General features: G+C 37.5%; 2 protein-coding genes across 2 annotated transcripts; one reads left to right on the forward strand and one right to left on the reverse strand.

Moving 5' to 3' along the window:
* Positions 1-1,301: 1,301 nt before the first annotated feature.
* Positions 1,302-15,962, forward strand: LOC139132655 (speract receptor-like). Its single transcript, XM_070698924.1, has 21 exons — positions 1,302-1,497; positions 1,962-2,131; positions 2,282-2,594; positions 2,893-3,030; positions 4,043-4,197; positions 4,606-4,741; positions 5,587-5,774; positions 6,143-6,236; positions 6,531-6,621; positions 7,098-7,281; positions 7,556-7,633; positions 9,326-9,430; positions 9,579-9,816; positions 10,165-10,317; positions 11,529-11,709; positions 12,443-12,583; positions 12,971-13,094; positions 14,570-14,813; positions 15,116-15,214; positions 15,488-15,579; positions 15,888-15,962. The coding sequence occupies exons 1-21, from the start codon at positions 1,302-1,304 to the stop codon at positions 15,960-15,962; spliced, it is 3,195 nt and encodes a 1,064-aa protein (XP_070555025.1).
* Positions 15,963-16,789: 827 nt separating this feature from the next.
* On the reverse strand, positions 16,790-25,345 carry LOC139132786 (monocarboxylate transporter 13-like). Its single transcript, XM_070699038.1, has 7 exons — positions 25,073-25,345; positions 21,352-21,949; positions 20,274-20,570; positions 19,328-19,719; positions 18,743-18,968; positions 17,375-17,518; positions 16,790-17,037 (listed from the first exon to the last, which is right to left on the reverse strand). Exons 2-7 carry the CDS (start codon positions 21,923-21,925, stop codon positions 16,790-16,792), a joined length of 1,881 nt encoding a protein of 626 aa, XP_070555139.1. The 5' UTR covers positions 21,926-21,949; positions 25,073-25,345.
* Positions 25,346-26,665: the final 1,320 nt, after the last annotated feature.

Genomic DNA, 26,665 nt, shown 5'->3' on the forward strand with positions numbered 1-26,665 from the left:
TAGTATTCCAAAGCGATCGTAAAGTGTAAATCTAGAGGTGGTGCTCCTTATAGGAACTTTTGATCGCGGTCATGTCTTAAATGTGTTGACGAGAGTAAACTTTACTTCCCATCACAGTTCGACATGATACCACAGTCACTTATTTTCTAAAATTCCGCCCTGCGCCAACGCGCCCCATTGACGTGTGTACACTCAGGCATTCATACATAGGCGTACGTACACACGTCTATGGGGCGCCTGGACGCAGGGCGAAATTTTAGAAAACAGGTGACTGTCTGGACTGTGCTACTGCTTGATGAATGCAATACATTTGTCATTGATGGACTTCGAGTGAAATTCAAGTCCGAACATTGTGATATGAAAGCTTTCCGATGCATAGTGATTTCGGCCGTCTTCTATTGCGGACATTACAACATGAAGCTATCAGTGTTTGGTTAATATCATAGCACCGTTACCTAGTATCAATACAGATATCAGGGATGTTACCAATGTGACCGTTTGACACAGTCATCAACGCTTAAATCATTACGTCACGACTTTCTTTTAGAAGCAGTAGTACTGACAAATGCGTACAAATGTCACTGTTTGCCTTTCGTTTTCAATGATATGTGGCTACATGGGAGAAATCGACAGACAAACCTGATAGTAAGTCCTGTTGGTTGATCTCTTCAATAGCCAGATGCACGCCACCGGCAGCCACATCGAACCCGACGTGGTCAGAACACATGGTACCCAGAGGCAATATGATACCTATCTTATACGTATCATTAGTCGCCGATGAAATTGGCATAAATGCCAAGACGGCAAATAACAAAACTATGATCCTCATATTTGTCCGATATCCCATGATGGGAAATGGACTCAATGAGGATGGGGTGAACGATTGAATCTCGCGTTTCTCTGACAAGAAGCGCGACGAACTGATGGTACAAGTTATTGAGTTGCCGAAACTACTTTGGTTGTGGCATTGTTAGCCATTGTTAACGTCATTCTGTCTCGTAATCTCGCACGCGGCCTATCCTCGAAGGTGCGTGATCCGATAAAGATGATTATGACGCGCGCTAACTGCCTCGTTCGTATTTTACAGAATCGCGTCCACGCAGTTTTACCGTTGTTTGGAAAATCACCGTGTTCGAGGATACATATGTTCCATTCACATCAGAACAACGCGGTACAAAAATGGGGAATGAAAGTGAAGCATTCTAACACTATTTTCACCAAATCGATCGTGTAATGGCGTAGATCAAACACCCGTGATTGGTGACGGCATGAAACGGCGACTTTTTGTATAGAGCGTCAGCATGCGCCTCGTATTATTTATTGCGATCGTCGTCGCCGCCGTAGGGGAAAGCACGCCGACAATTTCAGACGATACCGTCAAACTCGGTTTGATGCTACCCATGTATGGTAGTGAGGAATCAGTAGCGATCAGAAGCAGCGTTCCTGGCGCATTTGATCTGGCGGTAAAACATGTCAATGAAAGAAATATCGTACAAGGTTAGTGGCTCAGTTTGAAATTAACGGCAACAAACACAACACCAAAATTTCGGAAAACAAACGCATTCAAGCTAGAGGTAAATCAGACCCTGAAGGACCGTTAGTAGTATATTCATATATAGGCCTACTTACGCCCCAGCTTTCAAAGGTCAGATACTTCTACTTCAAGTTTTGCTTTATTGTCACTCTATCGATAAACAAACACGTTTATTATTTTCAATAAACTCTGCGAGCGTTGAAAATAGAAACAACCTTTGTATCAGGCATTACCAAGTGTAAGTATAATTTTCTGTCCTTCTATAGCCAACAACCTACTTCAAATGTCAAATGTCCTGCAACAATCACAGAAAAAGAATACCGAATGTTATAGTTTTACACGGGTAATATTTAGTTCAAATTACCTGCGTATTACTATATCGTAAGGACATAAGATCTCCTACGCTGTTGTTCGGTTGTCTCAACAGGACGTACAGTAGTATGGAGCATGAAAAACACCAATTGCAGTACGGACAGCGCAATGCTTGATATCTCAGAGTTTTGGAGAGATGGCTACGCAGGTATCGTAGGTCCCGGATGTTCCTGTGTCCAGGAAGCAAGAGTAGCTTCTTCACTATTCATTCCTCTCGTGGCTTATGTAAGTACTTTCACTGCATTGCCTTTGGCCATTCTGCATGCTTTCTTTATCACCATTGTCACTTTGCCATGATATATGGTGTCCTGGCGATCTAAGCTAGATGAGATTCGTAAAAATATACATTGTGTACACCATTCTTGTATTTCCCAGGTATGTGAGGACGCCGGGATGGATGACAAAGAGGTCTTTGAGTATCCAACGTTTTTCCGCGTCATGCCACACGTTTCAACCGTGGCTCAATCAATACTTGCACTTTACCAATATACAGACTGGCATGTCACAACCATAATTGCCTCAGACGAAGATAAATACCAAACCACGTATGAAGCTGTCAAGTATCTTTTCGAAAATAACGACATACAAATTAAAAACTATGCGTCGTTTGCGCCAAATGTTTCACACCATAGCGAAGACACATCACCGTTTCCAGATATCATCCACAGGACAGCAAAAACGACAAGAAGTGAGCTTTATATTTACACTTTATTTTTACAAATCCATACTGAATTGAATCCCGATTTACACTGATGACGGTAGCCCTATCATGACGAGGGTTGTGGTCGGACTAAAGTGATGAAACATTTCAAGTACATTTCGTAAAATGTCGATAAACTCCGTATACACCTTGTATTTCTTGACGTTTAAGACTGCGCATGCTCCGTAAACAAAATAGATGCTTAGAAATATTGTGTTTGTTGATGTTGGTACTCCACACATCCAACTTATGATGTGTAACGTGCGCTTTCACTTTTCAACCACAGTTTATTTGTTTCTCGGGCCTCTGTCTGATCTGAGACATTTTGCAATAGACATGCAGAAGATGGGGATGTTGGACGGTGACCACATAATCGTAGGAACTGTCACAGATTACAATACCAGGGCAAGCCAAGCCTACACTGGTAAGAAATTAGAATTTGAATTGTGTGAATGTGGTGACGATTTTGGAAGTTCGATAAATGTGAGAGTGCTTGGCTGTGTAGTGGTGATGGTTGGTATAATTTGCATGTGACAGTGATGACAGTGACTGATGATGACGTATATGACAATAATGAATGACGAGGTGACTGATGTTTCAAGCTATTCTCTGGTATAAATTATAGCATCCATGACTTAATAGTTGATTATAAATCTTGTCACGTATGCAAAACAACTCATTTCACGATTTAAGTAACCCTAAATGTAAGAATTTGCCAGCATGTGATAAATTTTGACAACACTTGCGATCAGTTATATCAGTGCCCTTTATGGAAATTTCAACCTTCGATGTCAACAGATTATACAGGTTATAAAACAAACCAATCCCTGAAATATTTTGGTTCATTACATCAGGGCTACGACAAACCATGTCATGTATTTGCATATAGAGGAATACCTTTTGGTCAAGTAAAAGTTATATTGATGTTATAGGATTTTTCCAATATTCTTGGCAGAAAAACTATTTGAATTCAGTTTAGAAAGTACCGCACACAGTAGCTCCGTCAATTTTAGGTTCAATTGTTTACATCTCTTCACTGGAGAATAAGCTCGTGAATGATGGAAAGTTTGAGTGGTGTTGGGCAACTAATAAAAATTATTTTGTTAGTCCTACTGTGATTTTCCAGGCAATTTTATCAAATGCAATATTGAACGGCCCAAACACATTCAGCAAAATGTCCAGGTACTATGTTATGGCGTTGTTGAAATTTAAGCTTCTAATTTATGAGAGTACTTGGTATTTAGTGTTAAATAGATCAGTTCTACCATTTGGGAACTTTAAGCTATTCCTCAACTTCAGTACCCTAAATCAATTCCACGTGATTTATTAAGCCACATCGGAAGTGATATAAATTAGGCTACATCGGTCGACAAAATGCGTCGGTGGACACATATATATTCACCAGCTTGAGCTAGTCTTGTATTATTTTATTGCAGATGGAGAGAGTATGGTGGATATTGCAAAAGAGGCATTTAAGTCAGTACTGATTATTGAATTGAGACAACCTGATCTGTTAGAAGACGATTTTCAAACATATATGTCTGATATGCAAAACAGATCTGAGATCATGACTGGAATGGAACCAATCATTGTAAGTTTTGCTAATTAGGAGGTTATGATGTCATCTTTATCTACTCAATTCGAATTGTATCAAATTTTAGTATCAATGTGATAACATCTTACCAGTTATCACAAAGATTAAAACTGTAAAGTACTCATTTAATGTAAATGATGCATAGAAAACTGTGGTGTATTTAAACTATGATTGTCTGTTCCATCAAATTTGTCAGGTATGGTGCTGTTATTACTTCCTAGGGACTAAGTTTTTGAGATTTACCCCCGATTTTCCAAACAACCGAAATTCAAGGAAAAATTGATAAACTGAAAATAAAAATCCTTCCCTTGTTTTGATATAAAACAACAGTTGCTTGTTTTGTGGTTTGTCGGAATTGAAGTCCAGGTATCCATGAATATTTCTGTCTTTCATTTTTCAACGCAGTGGGACAATCGAGCGTTTTTAGTCTACGATGCTGTTATGATTTTATCGAGGATAGTGGATTTATCAATAACTGCTGACTTGGATTATACTTTTGCTTGGGAAACCTTACATCTATTCCTGGATGTCACTTTTGACAGTAAGTGACCCATTGCAATACTGATAATGCTTAGAATTATAAAATTTGAGATTGGGAAGTTGGTCAATTGAAAATGTCAAAAAAGACTACTTATTTGACCTCTCTACATGTAAGCTTCGTCTTTATTGATGGAAATATTGAAATATTGCTCTGATTTTTTCATCTTGTCGATTGGAATATTACAAATGTACGTAAGTATCGTTAAATAAGACATGGACATTTAAATATTACAATACGGAGGTACAGTGTTTCACGAAATCAAATTAATGCTTTGTATTGTGATAGTGTAAATAACATCAATTTTACTTTTTACATTATGCGTACATTATATTCCGATACCCTGCTGTCAGTTCGTCACGCTTTGGTATAAACATAATGTATGTTATAGGTGACAAGAATAAGAATAAGTGTAATAAAATGAAAATTGTGCGTTTTCATGTAACTTTACCAAATCTTAATAAAACTCGGCAATCATGAACTCTTTTTCGCATTTTACAATTTCCCTCTGTTTTTATTGATTCAAAGAGAGCAAACTTTGTGAAGAATATTAAGGACCATTTTTCAGGGTTAAAGAAAAAAGTAGTGCTATTTTGTCTTAATGATAAAGTTTGCCCAAGTAAATCACGGGGTTGTTGTCATCATGTGGAGAAGATTACCATGATTACCAGTGTTAGCAGGGTTACTAGTGTTACCCAGGTTGTCCTGGTGGCGGCCAGGGTTGCAAGCTTAGACTTTGGCGCCAGCGTGCAATTTGTTAAGAAATGAAAGGGTTAGCGTGGGTTGCTATTTTCATGGCATTGTGTAAAAAGTATTGAAGAAAACCAGATACACTCTCTACCTTGCAGGTATAACCAACGTACCTATTCATCTAAATGGTTCTGGCAACGCAGTTGGGGAGTTCGATCTCCTTAACTACGCGATAATGGACCAAAATGCATTTGAAGCTGATGGTAGTCCTCTGGGTATCACACCAAACCAAGATCGAGGAATGCTCAAGGTTGGAAGTTTCGTCTACCAATCAGATGAATCTCGGGTAAGGTGTACAATAGCCAACTGTGCCATGTTTTATTTCTCGCTACAAGATACCATGGAATACTGAATGACACGAGTAGATGTTCTTATATTTCTATTCTTTACTCGAAGATAACGAAAATGTACTTTTCTCACCAAAATTTCATTTCTGTTGAAATTTGTACACAAACCGTTCTACAAGGCCTCCAGTCAATCCCAAGCCAAGGTCCTTTGTCGGAGTACTACTCAGTTTTCCTATCCAGTTTTGTTGAAAAAAATATTGAATTTTGAAGACGTGCCTACGCTTGAAAACCTGTGACGTAAAGAGACATTATCGTGCGATTAATGGAAAAATGCATGCTAAAGTAATCTTGTTTTTGATGTTAACAGGTGTTTGTAGCGAACGATAGAACCATAGAATGGCCTGGTGGACAAATGCCACGTGCTCAACCCGAATGTGGATTTGATGGATCGCTGTGTCAAGGTTAATGTCATTTGATTGTTTACTGTTTTCATATTTCACAACCATTGTTGATTATTTGCCGAAGTTTAAAGTAAGTTTACGCCATTCGAAACCGTGTCAGCAAAAGCGCTGTTTTACAAGGAGCAAACAAACATATTACACAGTACTAATCTGTCCAATTAATAACTGTAAGATGATTCAGTGGTAGATTTATACCATGTTGTGTTTCACTGACGATTTTTACAAATTGTCGTCTTTTCATGTTCCAATAATATACCCTGATGTTATAAATTTGTCCTCGGGTGCTTATCACAGTTTCATCTGTTGCAGATTATTTAGGAATCATTCTCGGTGCAACTGTATTCGGTGTTCTGGTCATACTAGGAATTGCCACGTATTACTACAGGTAAGACCTATTCTCAAGTCTAAGAGCAGATAGAGCGAGGCTTTCAAATCTTTAAAAAATGGAAAACGAATTATGTTACAATTACATAAACCACTTGAAAGACACCGCTGTCAGTGATCTTATTATACGGTCACCATTTTAAGATGTAGATCAACATCTAAGTCGGTACATGTACATACATCGGCGTAACACATTTCTATTTGTCAGAGAATCAGTATTTTCGGTATTCGAATATATGTGACAGTATTTTAGATCTGTATATTTCCTAAGAATTACATAAAGTATGAGTTGCCGATCAACTATACAATACTATGTATGTTCACAATGGACCAGCATATCCACTCTTTATGATTGTGAGTAATGGAAACGAACATTCTATTCTAAAGCCACGAGTGTATGGCTATGAAGATGAGGTGTTCGACTTGATCAGTGACAAGATTTTTGTCATCTCATTATTTTCTCTTTCATTTCACAAGGAAAAAGAAATACGAGGCTGAACTGGACAGTTTAGTTTGGAAGATTGATTGGGACGAGTTACAAATTAGTAGAGATCAGAAAACAGCCCAAGGATTTACTGCGAAAAACATGGCATTGAGTTCACTTTCTTTGCTAAATAAGGACGAAGACGCGCAGATCTTCTCAAAAATAGGAACATATAGAGTAAGTCTCTACAACTAACGACTTTCATACGATACAATTTAATGTGAAAAACTAAAATGCACGTTTCGAAACGAAAACGTCTATCAGCGCAGCAACTCTCAAGTCTTGACTGATAAGCTGACCCTCTATGCCGCATATCAATTACAGACTTATTTTCGCCAGTCCAATATAAGCTTACAAGACCCAGTCCAATATAAGCTTACAAGACCCAGTCACTATAAGCTAACCACCAAAGCCAAGACCTGATCATGTTTGAAATTTTGTTTTCAATAAGGGCAAGGTATGTGCCGTCAAGTTCATTGACAAACCCAAAATTGAGCTTACAAGAGAACAAAGAATCGAACTGAAACTGGTGAGTAACTAATTATATTAGTCTTTGTTTTCTCTGTACTTGTATTTCATTGATGATCGTCAAAGAACATGCGATGTATGGCTACTTTAAGATGATCATGCCAGTAGCCGATTGAGATGCAAAAATGCTGTCTACACTATTTTTACTCGAAAGATGCATATTTAGTTTGGTTGGTCTTTATTCAGTAGTTCTAGGCCATCGGCCAGCATACTTAACATAGTTAGCATCAATATACAAAAATTGACAGGAAAATGATAATTACAAACACTCAGAAAAATTGATTATCATTTATCTCCTTTCTCACTTCCATAGCGTGAAAAGTGAAAGCGGCTAGACGTTGCATTATATTTGGATCATCAGATGTCATCAGAGAAATAAATTTTCTTTCTGTTGGTGGACTGAAATAATAACGAGGAATATACTTCATCCTCAAGTTATCAAAAAAGTACAAAGTAAAACAAAATGGTATTCATTTTCGACTTCGTTACTATCACATAGCAAACATACTCTTTCATTTGCATCATTTTTCAATTTTCTGTCAGTCTCAATACGCAAATAGTGAGAAGAGCATCTCAATCGAGCTAACATAGACATGTGTACATTAATTTTGACAACAGAAAGATATTTTTCTGGTGTAAGTGAACACTTAAGTTCTCGATAACAAGAAAGTTTATCAAGGCTACAAATTTCACTGTACCAATGGTCATGCAAATAACTCTTTAAGTTCTCTACAAAAGTACATATGAAGCTATTCTCATCGGGAACTTCTTGTTGCTCCCATACTCTTGCAAATTACAGAGACACAGTAAGTTTTTTACGTGGTGTATCCATGTGGGTTTCGACCTGACACCAGATTTATCAATGTGATATAGCATTTCATAACACTTCCTTGGATAGCGGTTTTCTGGCATTTTTAAAAGTTTACACCAATATTTAACACTTTTTTGGCTGTATACAAGTAAACTGGAAATCTGCCACACTCTCCCAACACTGCAACATTTGGGGTATTACCTGAAACACCAAGAACTCTTACATGCCAAATACTGGATTCTTTCAAGATAATCATATTTTGCATAACCCCATACTTCTGAGCCATAGGTCAGTATTGGCAACACCATTGAATCAAAAATCTTGAAAAAAGTATCATATGTAAAACGACCTGTCTTGTTACTCGCTCTAATAATACCCATTAGTACTTTTCTTGCTTGTTGTGCAAGTGTTTTTGTGGACATTGTCCACTGCAACCTACAGGAAAACAGAATACCCAAATACTTATAATACGACACAACGTTAACTTTTCTCCATTATAAACCATTTTTCTGTTTTTGCAAGGTAACCACCAGCTTTAAATACCACTACTTTGGTCTTCTTTAAGTTTACCGTCATTTCCATTTGGAAATGGAAAATGGAAGATGCATATTTAGAAAACCTTGATAATTGGAAGTATTTAAACAGAATTTATAACCTTATTGTGTTGTTACATCACCACGTGGTTTCTTTCGTATACCGATAATCTCTTTGTTGACAACAAAAGTTTTGGCTTAATAAGAGAATCTTTAATCTTACTTACAGAGAACTATCTCTCGCCAAAATTTGTATGGCATTGCTGTTCCCGTATGGGAATGAATTAGTCTTTCAAAGAGCTGCCTCAATATTTGCCCTTCTAATTTCTAAATACTTTCCTCCGTACAGATGAGAGATCTCCGCCATAATAATATTAACAAGTTCATCGGCGCATGCCCTGATGCTCCCAATATCTCTATACTGATGGAGTACTGCTCCAAGGGCAGTCTACAGGTAGGATTGAATTTAATGCATTGTCAAATACATCAACATATAACACACTAATTCAAGTTCAACTGCTGTGAATTCCACAAACATTTTACCACAACCCCGATATCACGTGACACCTATTATTGATGGAATCTTTCTTAACTTTTCGCAGGACATTTTAGAAAACGACAGCATCGACTTAGACAACATGTTCAAAGCATCATTAATTACAGACATCGTCAAAGCAATGGTTTATATTCACAATAGCGCTCTCGTATCCCATGGTAACTTGAAATCCTCCAATTGTGTTGTCGACAAGAGATGGGTTTTAAAGATCACAGACTACGGTCTTCATGAATTCAAATCTGGACAAAAGAAAGAAGAACTTGGAGAAGACGCACACTGCAGAAGTAAGGGCAGAGTAAATGATCTTGAATCATAAATTTGCAATCGCGAAAACGGCGTATTTTCAATTTTATGTCCCATCCCGCGTATATGAGACTGTATCAAGATGGAGCAATGATCAACCTAGTAAGCCTTAAAGCGCTACACCCATGATAAACAATTGAACCTCCAGTGTAAATTCTACACACGGCTTTATTTTAAAATTGTTCAATCGTTTTCGTAAATCAAAGAAAGTATCCTCTCTTTTAGCGCTATCGTCCGTCAGAATTAGTACTACGTCTATAGTTGTATATCTACCAAATAGATCATCGGCTAAAATTGCAGTCTTACCCTTTCTTTTCGTCTATTTCAAGGTTTGTTTTGGCGAGCTCCAGAACATCTTAGGCAGGGTAACAACATGCCTGCTGCTGGATCACAGAAAGGCGATGTCTACTCCTTCGCAATTATAGTGACTGAAGTCTACTCACGTTCTCAGCCATACAACTTAAACGATGAAGATCCCAGCGGTAAGCAGTAAAACGATTTGCATACATTGTCAAATTTTGTTCTTTTGAAATATTGAATTTGTACTAATGTAGTCATTATCAGAAATTTTTATTGTTTATTTGTCGATTCAGAGAATAAATTAATGTATCCGAACAATTGTTATGAATTCCCGTTTCTCTGTTAAAACCACATGCACCAACAAGAGCAATTAAATCTGTGAACTATAATCAAGATCCCTGTATGACTTAACGAAATAGGACAGACTCAGACAAAATCACGGGGAGACAGGACTACGGTCAGTCCTTTGTGTGGAGTGACCGAAACAGGAAAGAACTGGGACCAACTAGGCCCTTCTGACACACAGGTCGATTCATGTAACAGCGGCTGGGCCGTGAGGCCTGGCAATGGTTCCGTATTCAATAAAAAAGTTCAAGTTCTACGCCAACACTCGTCGTCAGTTCCAGCTTCTTCCTTATATATGACATACGTTTTTCCCACTTAAAAAAAATAACATATTTGATTTTACACGAAACGTATACTTCTAATTCCGAACACTGCACTATTCTGACAGACGATGTCTCAGCAGGATTGCACATTTCAAGTACTTTCAAATTTAAAGAAACACTGTAAATTCTGGCTCTATGAAATATTGCGATCTGTGTGAGTGAAGACGAAGAATGTCATAGTCGCATTAATGGTTTGTTTCATGTCGGCCTCTTCGAGCACAAATGACTGATGATGATGATGAGGGTGATGATGATGATGATGATGATGATGATGATGATGATGATGATGGTGATTATGTGCGTAATCTCAAAATGGAGCTCTATGCGCAGGACAAAAGCTAGACTACTCCCTTAAGAAATGTGTTTTGAGAGCATTGCGGAATGAAATATTGGAATTCAGATGGTATAGGTTAACAGTTACAAATAGATTTTCCAAGTTTTCTGTCCTAATTTAAATGAGAAAGGATTGTGGCAACACGTGGCATTCTAAAAAGACGTGTGTTAGATGAAGAACGTAGGTGCCTTGAAGGAGTATACATTTGAAAAGTCAGAGAGATATTGTATAGTCCAGTCCCTGAAACAATGTCGAAATAAACTGTTGAAAGTTTGTACTGTCTACAAGAAGCGATTGGTAACCAGTGCAGCGATTTGTATGTAGTGTGATTTGACTTAAATTAGGTTGATATGAGTTTATTGATCCATTTTGTTGACTGTTTTGAATTCAGAGATTATTGAACTGTTAAGAGATCCAAAAGAACCACCGTACAGACCGTTCATTTCTGATATTGAGGATTTAGCACCAGAATGTGCCACAGAAACTATCAAAGCTTGCTGGTCTGAGAATCCATTGGAACGTCCAACATTTACTGGAGTTCGACAAATGCTGAAGACATTACACGATAATATGTAAGTATGGGTAAACTACCATAAGAATAAGTGCAAAGACACATACAGAAAGATTTCTGAGTTTATTGGTATCCGTGACGTTTTCAATATTAATAGATTGCCAAGTGTCTTTTTTCACCCTAAAACGTTTTTACAGTGAAACGGGTGATTCATGTGATAGGTCGTACGATTTTCAAACATGGAGTTATCTATAAAAGCAGGCAAACTCTTCTTGCAATACTCGACTTGTACTGACAGTGGCAGTGAGAACGATCTAACAGATAGACTGACGAGACGCAGACACAGATAGAGACAGAGATAGAGCGGGGACGAGGGGCGGGAATAATATTACTTAGTCAGTGTTTTAAGCAAAACAGTGTCTCTGTTAGCCAGGTAAATGAATGGTAGTAGCTTCTGTATGTCCACATGGACATAATCGGTACTCTTCCTGCCATGGTATTCCGGTATGTTTACTCAACACTACAGTGTAATCCAAGCTGGTGGTGTATTTCCAAGCTAGTCAACGATTCTCCTCTTCATTGCATCACATCGTCTAGTGTGCACCCAAAAGAACTCTCTTATTTACAGTAGCCTGAATGTGTATTATATGACAGCGTCTAGTTACCATAGAAATGGATAGGAATAAGTATATGCACGTTTGCTATGTCCATGTCCTCTTTCTATTGTTTCGGTGAATCGTACTGACTGCGTCAAAGTGATGACGTTATATGATGAATTTATATTTTCCATTCAGGAAGCAAAACATTATGGACAACGTCATCGATATCATGCAACGATACACAGACAATCTTGAAGAATTAGTCGACGAAAGAACTGAAGAACTTCAAGTCCAAAAGGAAAAGACGCAGCAATTGTTATTCCGAATGCTACCAACGTAAGTACTTCCATCATGCATATAGTAGCTCATATTGTAGCTTACATGTCAAATTAACAATAATTTGCTCAGTAAATAGGCATGCATTCTTCAAATGATCACCAACTAGTTTTGATGACTGTTTTGTAAAATAAATGTATTTGCATCAGTACACTCGTCCTGAAGTTAAATTGATGACGTCTTTCTAAAATGTATTATTTACAAAAGTAAAATTATATTTCCTTCCATGGATACGACTGTATCATTGTTGGTGGCAAAGAAAGTTACAGGTCGTTACATGAAAGTCTCCAATGGTCATCAGTTTGAGTATAATCCACACGAGAATTTAGGATCATCAGTCGACCTATCTTACAATAGTTTATAATAAAGCCCCGGTTTTACTTGCAGATCCATCGCGGCACAACTGATCAAAGGAATTGCTGTATTGCCAGAATCCTATGAATGCGTCACCGTGTACTTTTCTGATATTGTTGGTTTCTCAGCCATGTCTGCTAACAGTACACCACACCAGGTGAGAAAATTTTGACGTCATAACTATAGGTAGCCCTTTCACCGGCGTCTTCATTTTCTGTATGTCATTAGCGCGTACAGGCTTAGTTACACGTAATTACGTTCCTTAGTTACACGAAGGGTCTTGGTCACGTGATAACCAGACGTCCAGTACGTATGGTACAGAGGTTCGAAATATGAAAGAACACTTCTACACGTAATCATAATTATATGTAGTGTTTTCTTTTAGATTTTCTCGGCGTTATCGTAAATTTAGACAAGCAACCTCGTAAAGTATCATTGTAAATTAGCAAACATCTTTCATACACGATATTTCCTGGAGTTTGCACCAGTACAAGAAGTACTTGCTATGATTTCGCGACAGGGACGAAGTGTTGAAGTGTCATTCCACTTTTTATCTGACGTCTCGACAACATTCCTTTAAAAATCATTGGGAACGCACAACTAAATTTAAAAAAATCGCACATTAGCACGGATATACGTACGTCACTGTGTGCCGTCAGACGAACGCGTCAGGTGCAACTAAACCTCTCTATTATGAGCATGGTCGGCTGGCGCAATGTGGTGTAAATCCTCAGTGTAATCGGGTACGGTGGTGTCTGTATCGATTGGAATGCACAGCGCCTCCAGTGGTGGTAAGGGAGAAAATCGGCAACAATCAGGCGCATGCGCTTTAAATTTAACGCGTACTGTTCAGGTGTTGATGTCCTGCGATGTCTACGGTCAAAAGTATTCCAATCGCCACGAATACCACCATACCCGATTACACTTAACATGATCAAGATTACATACAACACATTGTGCCAGCCGACCGTGATTATGAGTATGTGCCGGTAAATATAAATGACTTTCGTAAAAACGTTTTATGCATTTCAAAAGCCTTCTCTAGGAACCTTAAAGATTTTTAAAAATCCAATTGTAGGCCTACACGTATCGACAGTATTCTGATTCAGTTTTTAAACTGGAGACATTACTCATTGCCTCTTCCTACACTGAATATATGCAAGTAGGCCTATTCCTATTTGTTATTTTCATGTGTAGATTTTAATCAAAATTACGAAGTAAAATATAGCCATTGATTTTTCACTCTTTAGGCCCCCTAGGCCAACCCATGAATCTTCCCGTATATCTATCCATCTAATAGATACATAACTCCTGATAGATACAACATATAAAGTTTTCAAAGAAATCGGATGCATGTAATCGATAGGATATGGCCATTGCTGCCATGTGGATACCACTCTGAGCCAAGTCTTTATGCCTTTCCATTCTCCAAAGTGCCCGTTAAGTATTTGTGAGTGTATGCTATTCTGTTCCACGAACAGAATGTATCGCTTTGTGTTCCTGAATGGGGATGGACTATCTCACCATGCACTGACTGTTTTACTCTTATTAAAGTTTTCTGGAAATGTTGAAGTTTCATCATTTCAAATTTCGACTTTTAGTGACTTTCTTCACTATATTTCTACATTGCAGGTTGTTGATTTGCTCAATGATTTATACACCCTCTTTGATGGTATCATCGAAAACTACGATGTATATAAAGTGGAAACCATAGGTGATGCTTACGTCATAGTGTCTGGTTTACCCAACAAAAATGGAATCTACCACGCTGGAATGATTGCCTCTACAGCTCTGCACCTCTTGGAGTCAGTGAAAACTTTCAAGATACGTCATCGCCCTGACGACATCTTGAAACTTCGTATTGGCATTCATTCAGGTCAGTAAGGAATCATTGAAAAGTCTTGACATGTAGCTATGTGATCTTTATCTTTAGATTGATGATGGACATTTCATTGACACTACAAAACTTTTGAGCTTATTCTAAAAATCTAATTCGTGAAACCTACGGTTGTGTCACTGATTTCCAAGACTTGGGCAATTCAATCAACTTTCTTTTTATCACATCTTTCAACCTATCTACGTAAAGGCAGGGAAATATAGATTTAGCTCTAGGAAATCTGTTTTCCCGAAGTTTTTACCGTTTTCCTATAAACCCCCCTTTACTTGTCTGTTTTTCAGGTCCGTGCGTTGCCTGTGTCATAGGTCTTACAAACCCACGATATTGTCTGTTCGGTGACACTATCAACACCACATCTAGGATGCAATCCAACGGTTTAGGTAAGATGACACTTCTTATCAGATGCTGATAATGTATCAAACAGTGGTTGTTATGCCGAAAATTGGCGCTACGTTTAATGGCAAACATCAAGTACGACGATAAATATTTGTAAAGTAGCCGAATAATGACTAAAACGGTCTTGCGGATCATGCTAAATCTGATGACCAGAACAAACTTCAACATAATGGAAGTTTCTTTGCATCTAACGATGATAGTTTGTCCATAAAATCTGATTTCACTTTCCGTAAAACATATCCCTTTTTACTTTGTAGCGCTTAAAATACATGTGAGTCCATGGTGTAAAGAAATACTGGATCAGATCGGTGGTTATGCATTGGTCGAACGTGGACTAGTTGCTATGAAGGTAAGTACTTGTAAAAAAAAATTAGCTTTTATAATTCGGGTAGTGTGGTCCATTTATGATGTTACTTAATACGATGTTAGATATTTTGCACATAGTATTGATTAAAAATTCCAAGTATACATAGCCTGCAGTTACGAATGATTAGCTTAAATCGTTATCAGTGATCGAAGCAAGCGTACAATTAGAATCCTTTAACCCCAGTTTCCCTGTGAACAGGTCCGCACTTTTTTATATTTTGATTTCTCTTCCTTGACAAGATAATTCACACATTTTCATCAAAATATCGCGTCTGATTCATTCATTTTCAGGGCAAAGGAGAAATCAAGACATACTGGCTGATAAGTCAAGACCCGTCATATCGGAAAGAATATCCTCCCACATAGAAAATACTCATCATTCCACATTGTTGGTTATTGTCTATAATGAGTCTGTATAGTGTTTCTTACCAATCTGGTTTCTCAGTCTCGGCATCAGCAATGAAAATGTGTCATTAAATAATGATAAACTAAAGGCAAAAGTGTCCAGTGTTCTGTCATTAGCAAAGTTTGATGTTTGGATTAAGTTGAAGTACATTCAATAGTTTATTGCCTACGAAAAGAATAATAAATGACATCATAATTCGATATGAAATGATATTATCTTAAATCATTTGTGATCATATTTAATCGTTCCTACTTTTGAACCTGATATGAAATAAATACATGACACGATTATTGTAACTGACAGGGCCAATTAATAAATTTAAATGGCCAGCAGCTGTAACTTTTACGATATGTGCACTGTTTTTCTATTCAGACTACTCTCCAAAGTACGTTGCATACGCAGTATAGTGCAGTGTAATTGGTGACGTTTCAATTGTAGTCCGGACTTGATTTTACTGGTCAACAATAACAATGCCCTAATGTAGATCTAAACACTGTACACTCAACATGCTTTGAGGAGTTGAATAAGAAACTGCTATTGACATAAAAATCAACAATCGTGAAAAAATCACCAAAACTTACAACTTCTGGCAGTTATTTTGTGAACAACCTCATGAGTTCCCCTCAAAGATATCATAATATAAACCAATAGATGTGAAATACAAGAGTTGCCTACCAATGATGTACAATAAAACGTACATCCGAAATTCTATAGTGTAACTCGTAAACAACTAACAACCGAGCTGAGCATTGGTGTGATGTGTTTCTAGGCACGCCAGGCATATAAATCAAAACGAACCGTAATCGTCTCTTGCAGAGTCTGCTGGTTTCTGTTTCTCTAATTCATTGATGCAGAGTTTTGTTAATTCAATAATGGTTGGTTTTCGTTTCCGAATGGAAAATCCTTTGGCTTCGTAAAGAGTTCTCATGACACGTATGAACGGAATGCAAGTGAATATAATCATGGCTACAGCAAATATTCCAGTATTGACATAAAAATCGATCTGATATGACTTAGTGGCATCGTAGATTGCACCTATGGGAAAAATCAAAATAAAACACCACCATTAATACAAGAAAACACACACACATATATATATATATATATATATATATATATATATATATATATATATATATATATATATATATATATATGAGAATATAAATATATATACATATGCACCCATACGTATGTACAAATACTGTCGTACGTACATACGCTCGCGTGTATACAAAAATTTTCGCATGTAGTGATGCGGATAAAATACCAGGCCCGAAAATTAACAGTAAGCATTGATATTGTATGGCTATATGAGTATTAGAGTACAGATTGTGTTACTTCTAGCTTGAGATTGATTTTGGTATTTTACCTGCTATGGCTGGTCCAACAACTATTGCTACTCCCGGCGGAACTTGACAAAAGGCCCATGCTTGACTCACAACGTCCTTTGAGAACAGAGATGTCGTGACAGGGAATAGAAGAGCGTTGTAAACGCCATTCCAGAAACCAATAACTGATTAATAAATATGCAATAGAGAAATAAATAATGTAATTCATGATCATAAAACGATAATCATGTCGTTTTTAAAACGATGCGAGAAATATAGAAATAAATGATAATAGCCATTGACGCTCAAAGCATTCGTGAAAACGTAAATGTATTGAATATTTAGGAAAAGAGCGGCCATTAAAGAATACTCTCTGACGTCACACTAATTGTGCTGAAGGCTGGAGATTTCACTGTGTTGTGATGTTTCTAAAGCAGTGTGCTGACTGATTGCTATAGTCATCATGTTGACTTTTCACATTGACACGTCAATACATTGCATTACTATGATCAATAAAAAGTAAACATATATGTAAAGTATGTATGTTTCTTGTGTTTTGTATGTTAATTAGGTACCAGAATACGAATGGGTAGAAGACAACACACTTGTTGCTTTAAAACAGCAAATGAAAATCTATTATCGTGAAAAACATCATTTCCAGCCATTTAGCTTTTAAAGGGTTATCTTGAAATTAAAGTCGTGCACATAAAGCATAATTTTCACTTTTCTAGACATGACATTATTTCATAACATACTGCAGACCACTTAATTTCCAATCAAATGTATTCAGATGACCATCCAAAAATGTTTAACTCATTTTCCTGAATTTTTCCCGTCTCTACCCCGACAATTTGTTACCAGAGCAGAAACTGTGTCAGAGAACTTGCCATTAGTGAAGACTGACTAAAACGTGATATTTATGATATGATCAAGTACTTTTCAAACAAATAAAGGGAAAAAACCATATACACATGGCAGGAAAGGTATTGCAGTGTTTTTAAAGTAAAGTCATGGCCATGATTAGATTTCTATTTGAGGTGGAATGCACCAGATATTCAAACTCAAAAATGTTTATTATACTCTGCTTGTATTGCGTCGTCACATTTTGTGAAAATCAAAACTTTCATTTTCCCTAATAGAGTGAACATATGGATGGCAGCCATTTAGAATTTCAAATATCCGAATCCGATGATTTCTTTCTCTGATACCAAAATTTGCACGGTGGACCCTAATTTTTACTTTTAAGTTTCAAAGACAATAATTGCTTTAAGTTTTTCTGAGGAACGTTTGAGCAAAATTTGCAGTCTAAATTGAAATTTCTATGCACGTACTACTTTAAGTAATAATAATGGTAATTTCTTCGGATGCTGTTTTGAAAACTTTTCACGAGATACGATACATTTACTTACAGACAGCGTAGAAAAACATGCCACCGAACTCTGTTACGAACGAACAGATGAATGTAGTAACTGCCATAATTCCTGTTGCTAAGACGTAAATATGGACCAGGTCAAAGGGCAACCTTTCACCCAGCAAAGCGGCTAGCGATCGTCCTGCCATATCGGCTGCTCCTTTAATCGTAAGAACGAGTGATGCTGTTGTTGCCGTGATACCAATGTCCTCCATGAAACTCACCTTAAGATAGAATTTAAAATTTGGAAAACAGGTTAGTTTTATCTACTCTTCCAATAACTCTTTTAACACTGGAACATGACAAAGGAGAGATTAGAGATTACCAAGGGATAATAAAGAGATACTGTGAATGATGTATATTTTGTAATAGGCTGCTGTATGGTGCTTTTGATAATAATTTTGTTTTCGCAACCGATGACCAGGAAACGATCATTTTAATACCACGGCCAAGGCTGATCCCATCACTCTCAAAATTTGTTATCGCCAATATGATGAGGTTCATTTATGTTCAGACCACAGTAATATTGATAAAAATCAGAATGTTGTCGACTAACTGGGCATGCGTAAAGAGATTAACTTACCAAATGGATGAAAGGAAAGACGTATCCAGTACCTTTGACAAATTGACCAAACAGAAATAAAAGAAACACAACGTCTGTCCACAATTCTTTTTGAAAATAATTCAAGCAGATTTTATTCGGACAGAAACGGAATCGTCTCTTCGGTGTTTGGTCCGGCGTTTTTCTGATCATATCGTCCAACCAGACTGAATCCCTGGCTTTGATGTTGTCATTGATATCATCTTCGTCGACTGTCATGGCAAATTCTGTACTCCTGGTGACTGGTGCCGGTGACAGTACAAAACAACACGGCAGACCAGCTAACACGACCATTGCTGCTAAGGTACGAAACGTGTCTCTCAAACCAAGCGATTGTAATAAAGCCTGACAAATAGGGTTCATAACGAGAGAACCTACAAAACAAAAAAAGGTACGATTGAACAGGTTTCGCAGTTGATATTAAACACTCATCTGTTTGGGATTGTTATTGTATTTTTCACTCTGTCGAAGATGGATGCATAGTTTGGAATATTGAAGGCAAGAGTAGTACATGGTCATTGATTGTCAAATCTTATTTTATCGCAATGCCTGGCTAATGTTACGCGCCGCCTTTATGCAAAGCTTAGTCATATATTATGGCAAAATAGAAGCTGAAAACCACTTTCAACTTCACCAATGAAAATAAATTATTTTGATCCTGGATAATGTCGTAACGGACTTAGTCTGTTCTCAGTTGACATTGAACTGGATTTAGGTAATCCTGATATTCAGGTCACAACGAATACTAATATAGCTCAAAAACTCAACATAGCACAGGTTGCTCGCAGGAATCAGACCCAGCCATCTTCTTACTACATGATATTCGTATGAAACAAACTATTGAAAAGTCATTTCCGATCGTTCGGGTGACGAAGACGACAATCTTCGTGGAAAATCAAATCTTATTCCGTGGAAATATTCAACTTACCGCATGGAATACCTGCTACCTGAAGACCAGTAGCCAACACGTGGTACTTCTCTGGGAACCAAGATCCAGTCAGAATAAGTGGAGGGTTGTACGTTAAATTGGTTGCAAATCCAAACATTAAACTGTAGGTAAGAAACATTAAACCAGCGGATTCGACGAATGACGTCAGAAACAAAGCAAAGCCTCCTAGTAGTACGCCAAAGGCGGCAACTCGACGAGTACCGAATGCATCATTGAGTCTTGAAGATATCGGATTACCGATGTATGCCATGCCAAAACCGAAAGAACCAACCCAACCTGAAATGAAAACAAACGATAAGTTACAAAGGCTATTAACCAAGCCGTTAGTGTCCGCATACGATCAGTGTGTGATAGATAGCGTGATTGCAAACTTCCATTAACTCGCAAAAAGAATAATCTATTTACATATGGCATCGTGTTTAACCCTTTTCCTACCCGACAGTAGGCCTATCACTTCTCAATCAGCCAAGTAAGTAAAAAGCGGTATTGAGCCAAAACATAACGTATTTTCAGCCACTTGGCTTGGTATGTTATAGCATCTTTAGTCCAAAAAATTCAAGTTTACAGTACTTATGTTTTCAACAGCCTTCAAATGTACAGTATTATGTCAAATACACCTTGTGGAATATGTTGTGTTTCACTAATTTTAACCATCTTGACCTGATGGTGTAATATGGACTTGGCAGGAAAAGGGTTAAAAGTTTGGTTGTTCTCTGTATAAACACCATAGTTTGTTACTAGCAACCAACATACATGTTATCTTGTGATAGGCAAAATACATTAAAAAACCTAATGAGTCAAAGTGTACAGTATAGTAGGAGCTGAGAATAATTTTACTGTTTTCTCCCAGTTTTTCATGAATGGAATGTGATCGTGGTGTGCAAGGAACTGGTGAAGTGGTTTTCAGTCAATACCAGTCAATATCGACTATCATGTGGCGTTTTCCTGAATATGTATTTACATGATGCCTATTGCGTGTAATAACGAATTTTTAATAAAATAGTTAAATGTGGAAAGCACCAAAAGTTCAAAACAGAACAAATCTGTTGATACTTACTGATAGCAGTTGTACCTTCACCCAAGACATCGATCAATGGCGGTAGCATTTCACCGAAACTCATCACCATTCCCATAAATGGAATGTCAAGAAAGAATCCAGCCATACAAACCATCCATCGTTTGCTAATCCTTCTTCTAGGTGATTGCTCTTCTTCGTCGTCGTCGTCAACGTACAGTTCAGAAATTTCAACTGGAAATTTTCTTTGGTAACCGTCACCTCCCGAGTCAACAGTCTCATTTCCAACGTCTCTTTGATATGCATCGTTCTCTGGCTCTCCAGGTTTACGACTTGATGATGATATTTCATCACCAGCCTCGTTTTCAAGGTTCATCTGATCTTTCTTTGCATCGTCGACTCTAAGTTCCCTCTGATATGTATCATTCACTCCAATCTGGGGCTGGAAACTCCTCTGATACCCATCACTTACTTCAGCCTCGTTTTGGAGTTTTCTTAGACACTCTTCACCGTCTTTAATATTGGTATAAAGTTTTCTCGTGTATCGGTCATTCCCGTCATTATCGCTTGCATAATTTCTTTGATAGCGAAAACTGTCTTCAGTTGTTGGTTCCATTTTACAAATCTAGTGTTAGTCATGCTGTCGGGGAAAAATCAACAGAAAGCGACTCAGTGAAACTGCATCACCAGACAGTGAAATATGAAATTTCATTTCATAAGACAGCTGAAGAACAAATGTCCCTAGTATATTTCAGCATTCACATTGTCATTGTTGTTTCGAAGTGCCAATATATTTTTCAATTGTTTTTCCGCTTACTAAAACCCTTCCTCTCTCCAAGGTCTGTACAGCGATAACTCGTATAATAACGGACTACTATGTTTGTAAATATAGGCCTAACATGCCCACATTTGCTCGAGACAAGTACCTGGCGTGTTCCTACACCAGAAATAACTCGTTTACTTTATTGCTACCCCGACGCAAATATCTTTGAGGCAACGAAAGATCCGACATGTAATCAGAAATCGATCAGGATTGTATAAATAACTTCCGCAACACACTAGTCATATCCCATCACAGGATACTAACTTTGTTCCGGTAATCTCAATTGATTTTCCGGTGCGGGTACAGATGACGTCATGATAACACCCTTGATGACGCTGTCGACAAAATGTCCTTATTAGATTAGACTAAGGTAATATGAACATTTTGTGGCGACAATGTGTGAACAGTGAACATCTGAATTCTTTTTCAAGTTCTTGATTTTTGTCAAATTATAAGGACTTTCGGCGAGTCTAGTCAGAGCATAGACTTAACCATTGGTAATGATGATTCAACAAGGCACACCGTCAGTCAAAAACAACGTAGGATTGTTGGCGACATTACTGTAAATTTCCATTTGTTGGTTCGTCGATGTAACTTACACTTAATTCAAAAGACGGCCCTAGTTAAAATGACAGAAACTACTACTATTTGAATGTTAGCTTTTATCGTATTGGGGTAGCATACGCTTCAAAAGTGAAAAAATAACTTTTCTCAAATTAGGAAAAGTCTCAAACAAAATTCATGAAAAATGGCCGACTTTCTCACTTTAACACAGATAATGATTAACATTGTTCCACTAAAATAGAACATCAGTGTCAGGAAACAATACTCCTGAACAAAGCATTGATTAGTCAGTACACCATCGATTTCTACGCTGAGGAATTTCAGAACCTAAGAAGTGAATGGTTTTTAAAATTTGACAAACAAAGCGAACAAACAAACTTCACACCAAATAAAATGTTTTTTAAAACTTTATATTTGAATCGCATCTAAAATGTACCTTAAGTACGCTGTTCCTGTAGAATTAAAAAAGTTTAACCCGTTTGGAGTGTTCTCTGTGTCCCAAGATTCAGAAGATTGGACGAGAAGACGTAAGCTTAACAACAAACCATATTAAACGTTAATATCTACGAGCCAACTTCATAGTATCGACTTTAAACAGTTATATGACCGATTGAAAACCAATTTCTAAGACCGGGCCCGGTCTTTTCCGGAAACGCAGACACCATCTACGACAAAACAATCGATGACAAATATCGACGTTTGTCCACGCTATTGTGATAGTTCATGAATATTGATGAGCACACGATGAGTCTGATTACAAGATACTTGGAATGTCATCTAGCTAACTGTATCTTCCAATAGTGATCGCGTTAATCTGATGTACATGTAAAATATAAACATGAAAACAGCCACTATAATGAAATAACAAAGATTGAAGAGCAAATTACGCACACCGTCGTTTACTTTTTAACTTGAAGATTAACCCACACAACAGCAGCTGGTTCAGATGTTGTCGCTAATTACCGGTCTGTCTAAAGTTGTAATGCCGTGGTTGGTGATATTTCGTAAAGATATGGAATATGTTGAAACAATTCTACTAATCTTTCTGACAGAGGTCCTTAACAGTGCTCCATAACGTCGTTACGTCTACTTGACAGCCAGATGTCAACGTCTATGCACTAACTTCTCAACACACAGAGTCTATAATAGGATAGAGAACGTGACCGCGTAACATTGGTTTTTGGATAGTGCAATCATAAACAGTAGCCTCCTCTACTGTCTATGGTGCAATAAAGGTGTGAACTGTGACTTATGTGATTAATGTAAGCGCATTACAGTTTGTAGACTTAACACGTTCCATTCACCAAGTTGTTATGTTAACTGTAAAATGTATTGCCAGATAACAAGTTGTGTTTATTGTGAAACTTCTAGGTGTATGGCAACGCAAGTTGATGGTCCAATATATGAATTACAACGAAGATAACCACTCTGCATATAAGCATAAGATTTCAGTTACTTACACCAAAGCTATATAACTTCTGTTAGTTTGTTAAGAGGATATGAACTATGACGCAACCATATACCAGTAATTGAAAGCTGGTTCTTTTCGACTTCATACAAATCAATGAAAGGGAATGGTTCTTTAATTAGATATGCAAATGACTTTGAAGCGAGAACTCTTTGTGATGGTTTTATAACTGTCCATTGAAGATGGCTGGTAGATGTCAAAACGTATTTAGCTTCCTAACTCAACTCTACTGATCTACAAGTATATTTGACACTGTCCTTTCACCCATATATTTAAACTGATCTGTTGTGACACAACAATACCCTTGATTATCCACATGCTAATCATTGGGAACATTCAACATCTCGGCATTTCTAATTCCGGACAAGTACTCTAAACCGGCTATGTTATGACTTGATCACATCGAGGTGTGAAGGAGAATTTCTACGTAAAGTGACATCTGCTTGATCTGTCGATAATATCTCTTTCCTGTTCACAAATAGAATTTCATTCATGAGTAGTTTCACACTCTTGCAACGTGTGAGGTGATATGTCAACGGTAGCATCGAAATATCACGAATATCAACAATCGAGACCCATTATTTTCCTTGGACGCTCAAAGTTATTCGTTCTGACCGTTGTCGTACATAACATCACAAATCGACACATCTTTCCTTATCGAGCCGTCAGCCACCTTGAAGTTGTTTGAAACTTGCTCATTTCCATTAAAAATTTGAAAAGCGGAAAGTTACTTTTAGAAATAACGATTGATTTTGTCCTTCTGTTGTAAATTATTGACACATGACGCTCTCCAGAGCAAATTCAAATGTTTCAAAAATTATACACCGGAAGTCTTACTCTTTAGTTGTTTGCCTGTGTTCTGGGTTCATTATAGCTAAGAAGGTACTACACAATACAGCAATACTTACAAAAGTCACTAAACTCCCAACAACTGTGGATCTTCTTATAACATTCCTGGTTTCTGTATTCAATATACGCCACGTTTCGCTGATCATTGATAGCTGAATAGTACACACAGCCGTCCTTCAACGATGGCAAAAATTTTCAAGCACGGGCCATAATGATAAGAATTGTCGAAAACTTGAATGAAGCTGTGTTTTGGACAGTGCGGAAGCAGTGGAAACCGTCGCTATTCATCGAGATACCGACTCACTACCGATGTTCAAGTTCTTCATTGTAAATTAATCGTGACACGAAAAACTGTCATCGATCGATAACGGGTTATTACCATTGTAGATGGGAGTTGGCGATAGTGGAGGAGACAACTGTCCCGTGAAGAATGATGAAACAACAATCCTATGTAGCTGTAGTCATCAACAAACAAATACCGAACGTTAAAACCTGGCAAGGCATTGTCGTGTTCGTAGTCGCGTAGAAAAGTAATGGAAGTCGAAGTTTGTGCGTTAACTTACCGATGAAAATGGTGTACGCCATAATCTAATCGATAAACTGTATTGAAATAGTCCTTGGAATGTTGTCACGTGACCCCAATATATGTCTGCCGCTATTTCTAATGTAGTTTCCTGTCTATAGCTAATCGTTGCGAATGTGAGTATACGTTAGCACAACGGTCAGACTCACTTCAAATAGGAAAAGTTTCAGTTTACAGTCATATTTACTTGAAGTGACAAAACTTGTTGTACTTCTCACTGAAGAAAGTTGTTGGCATATTCTAATGTTTGCAGAGTTCCTTGAACAACTTTATTTGAATGAATACGATGACACTATCTGACTCAAAGCATAATCATAAATACATTGATCATTGAAATTTACAACTTCAACTGACTCTGTCAATGCTATGCGTACCACGGTCTCTTAAAGATTTTGAACTTTTCTTACATGAAGCTTACACATTTTTGAAACCACGTCTCTTCATAAAAGTCGAACGGAGAACTAACGTAGAATTGTGTACCAATAAAACTAACAAGAAAGTATCTTGAATTTTTGTCTTTGCGAGTCTCCCTCTTGCGAACAAACACACTGCGATGTCTAATTGTTCTTACCTGTTTTAGTTCAGTTTCTCCAGTTGACAGTTCCCATGGGTAGAGCTTGTAGATTGGACAGCTGGTTTTCCCTGATGAATCACAGTATTTTGACTGTAGATCTTCCTCACAGTTCCTATCGCCTATCACCTTCATAATAGCTGTGTTCATCAAGGATGCATTATTTAGCTTTGAGGTTCCCGATAACAAATAGACAAGGTTTGACGCGACTGCTGTTGGTCCATCACCTTTCACAATGTGCTTCAATTCATTCCTATTCTTATTCTTCTACCCCAGTCTCAGTCGCACGTCGGATTTCAAAATAAAAAAAGATAAAATACAGATGAATATTTTGATAGATCTCGTCATTTTAGACCGTTTATATTTGGTTGTAAAACCGTGGCGTATATCACTGCGATATTACACTTAGTATTCGTGATGTCACATATCCAAAATTTCTCGGAAAACTTGTATACCTGAGGTTTTGATCAGTTCACGACATACATATAAAAGCGATAG

The sequence above is a fragment of the Ptychodera flava genome, chromosome 5 (genome assembly GCF_041260155.1).
Source record: "Ptychodera flava strain L36383 chromosome 5, AS_Pfla_20210202, whole genome shotgun sequence".
Classification (NCBI taxonomy): domain Eukaryota; kingdom Metazoa; phylum Hemichordata; class Enteropneusta; family Ptychoderidae; genus Ptychodera; species Ptychodera flava.

Bases quoted from the DNA above. Each gene is read 5' to 3' on its own strand.
- LOC139132786 (XM_070699038.1), bottom strand. From the start codon at position 21,925: ATGGAACCAACAACTGAAGACAGTTTTCGCTATCAAAGAAATTATGCA. The intron at 20,571-21,351 runs GTAAGTATCAAC...TTTTCATTTCAG, and splicing joins TGAAGGTACAACTGCTATCA to GTTGGGTTGGTTCTTTCGGT. The intron at 17,038-17,374 runs GTAAAATACCAA...TTTTTCCCATAG, and splicing joins TGTTGGACCAGCCATAGCAG to GTGCAATCTACGATGCCACT.
- LOC139132655 (XM_070698924.1), top strand. From the start codon at position 1,302: ATGCGCCTCGTATTATTTATTGCGATCGTCGTCGCCGCCGTAGGGGAA. The intron at 4,198-4,605 runs GTAAGTTTTGCT...TTTTCAACGCAG, and splicing joins CTGGAATGGAACCAATCATT to TGGGACAATCGAGCGTTTTT. The intron at 12,584-12,970 runs GTAAGTACTTCC...TTTTACTTGCAG, and splicing joins TTATTCCGAATGCTACCAAC to ATCCATCGCGGCACAACTGA.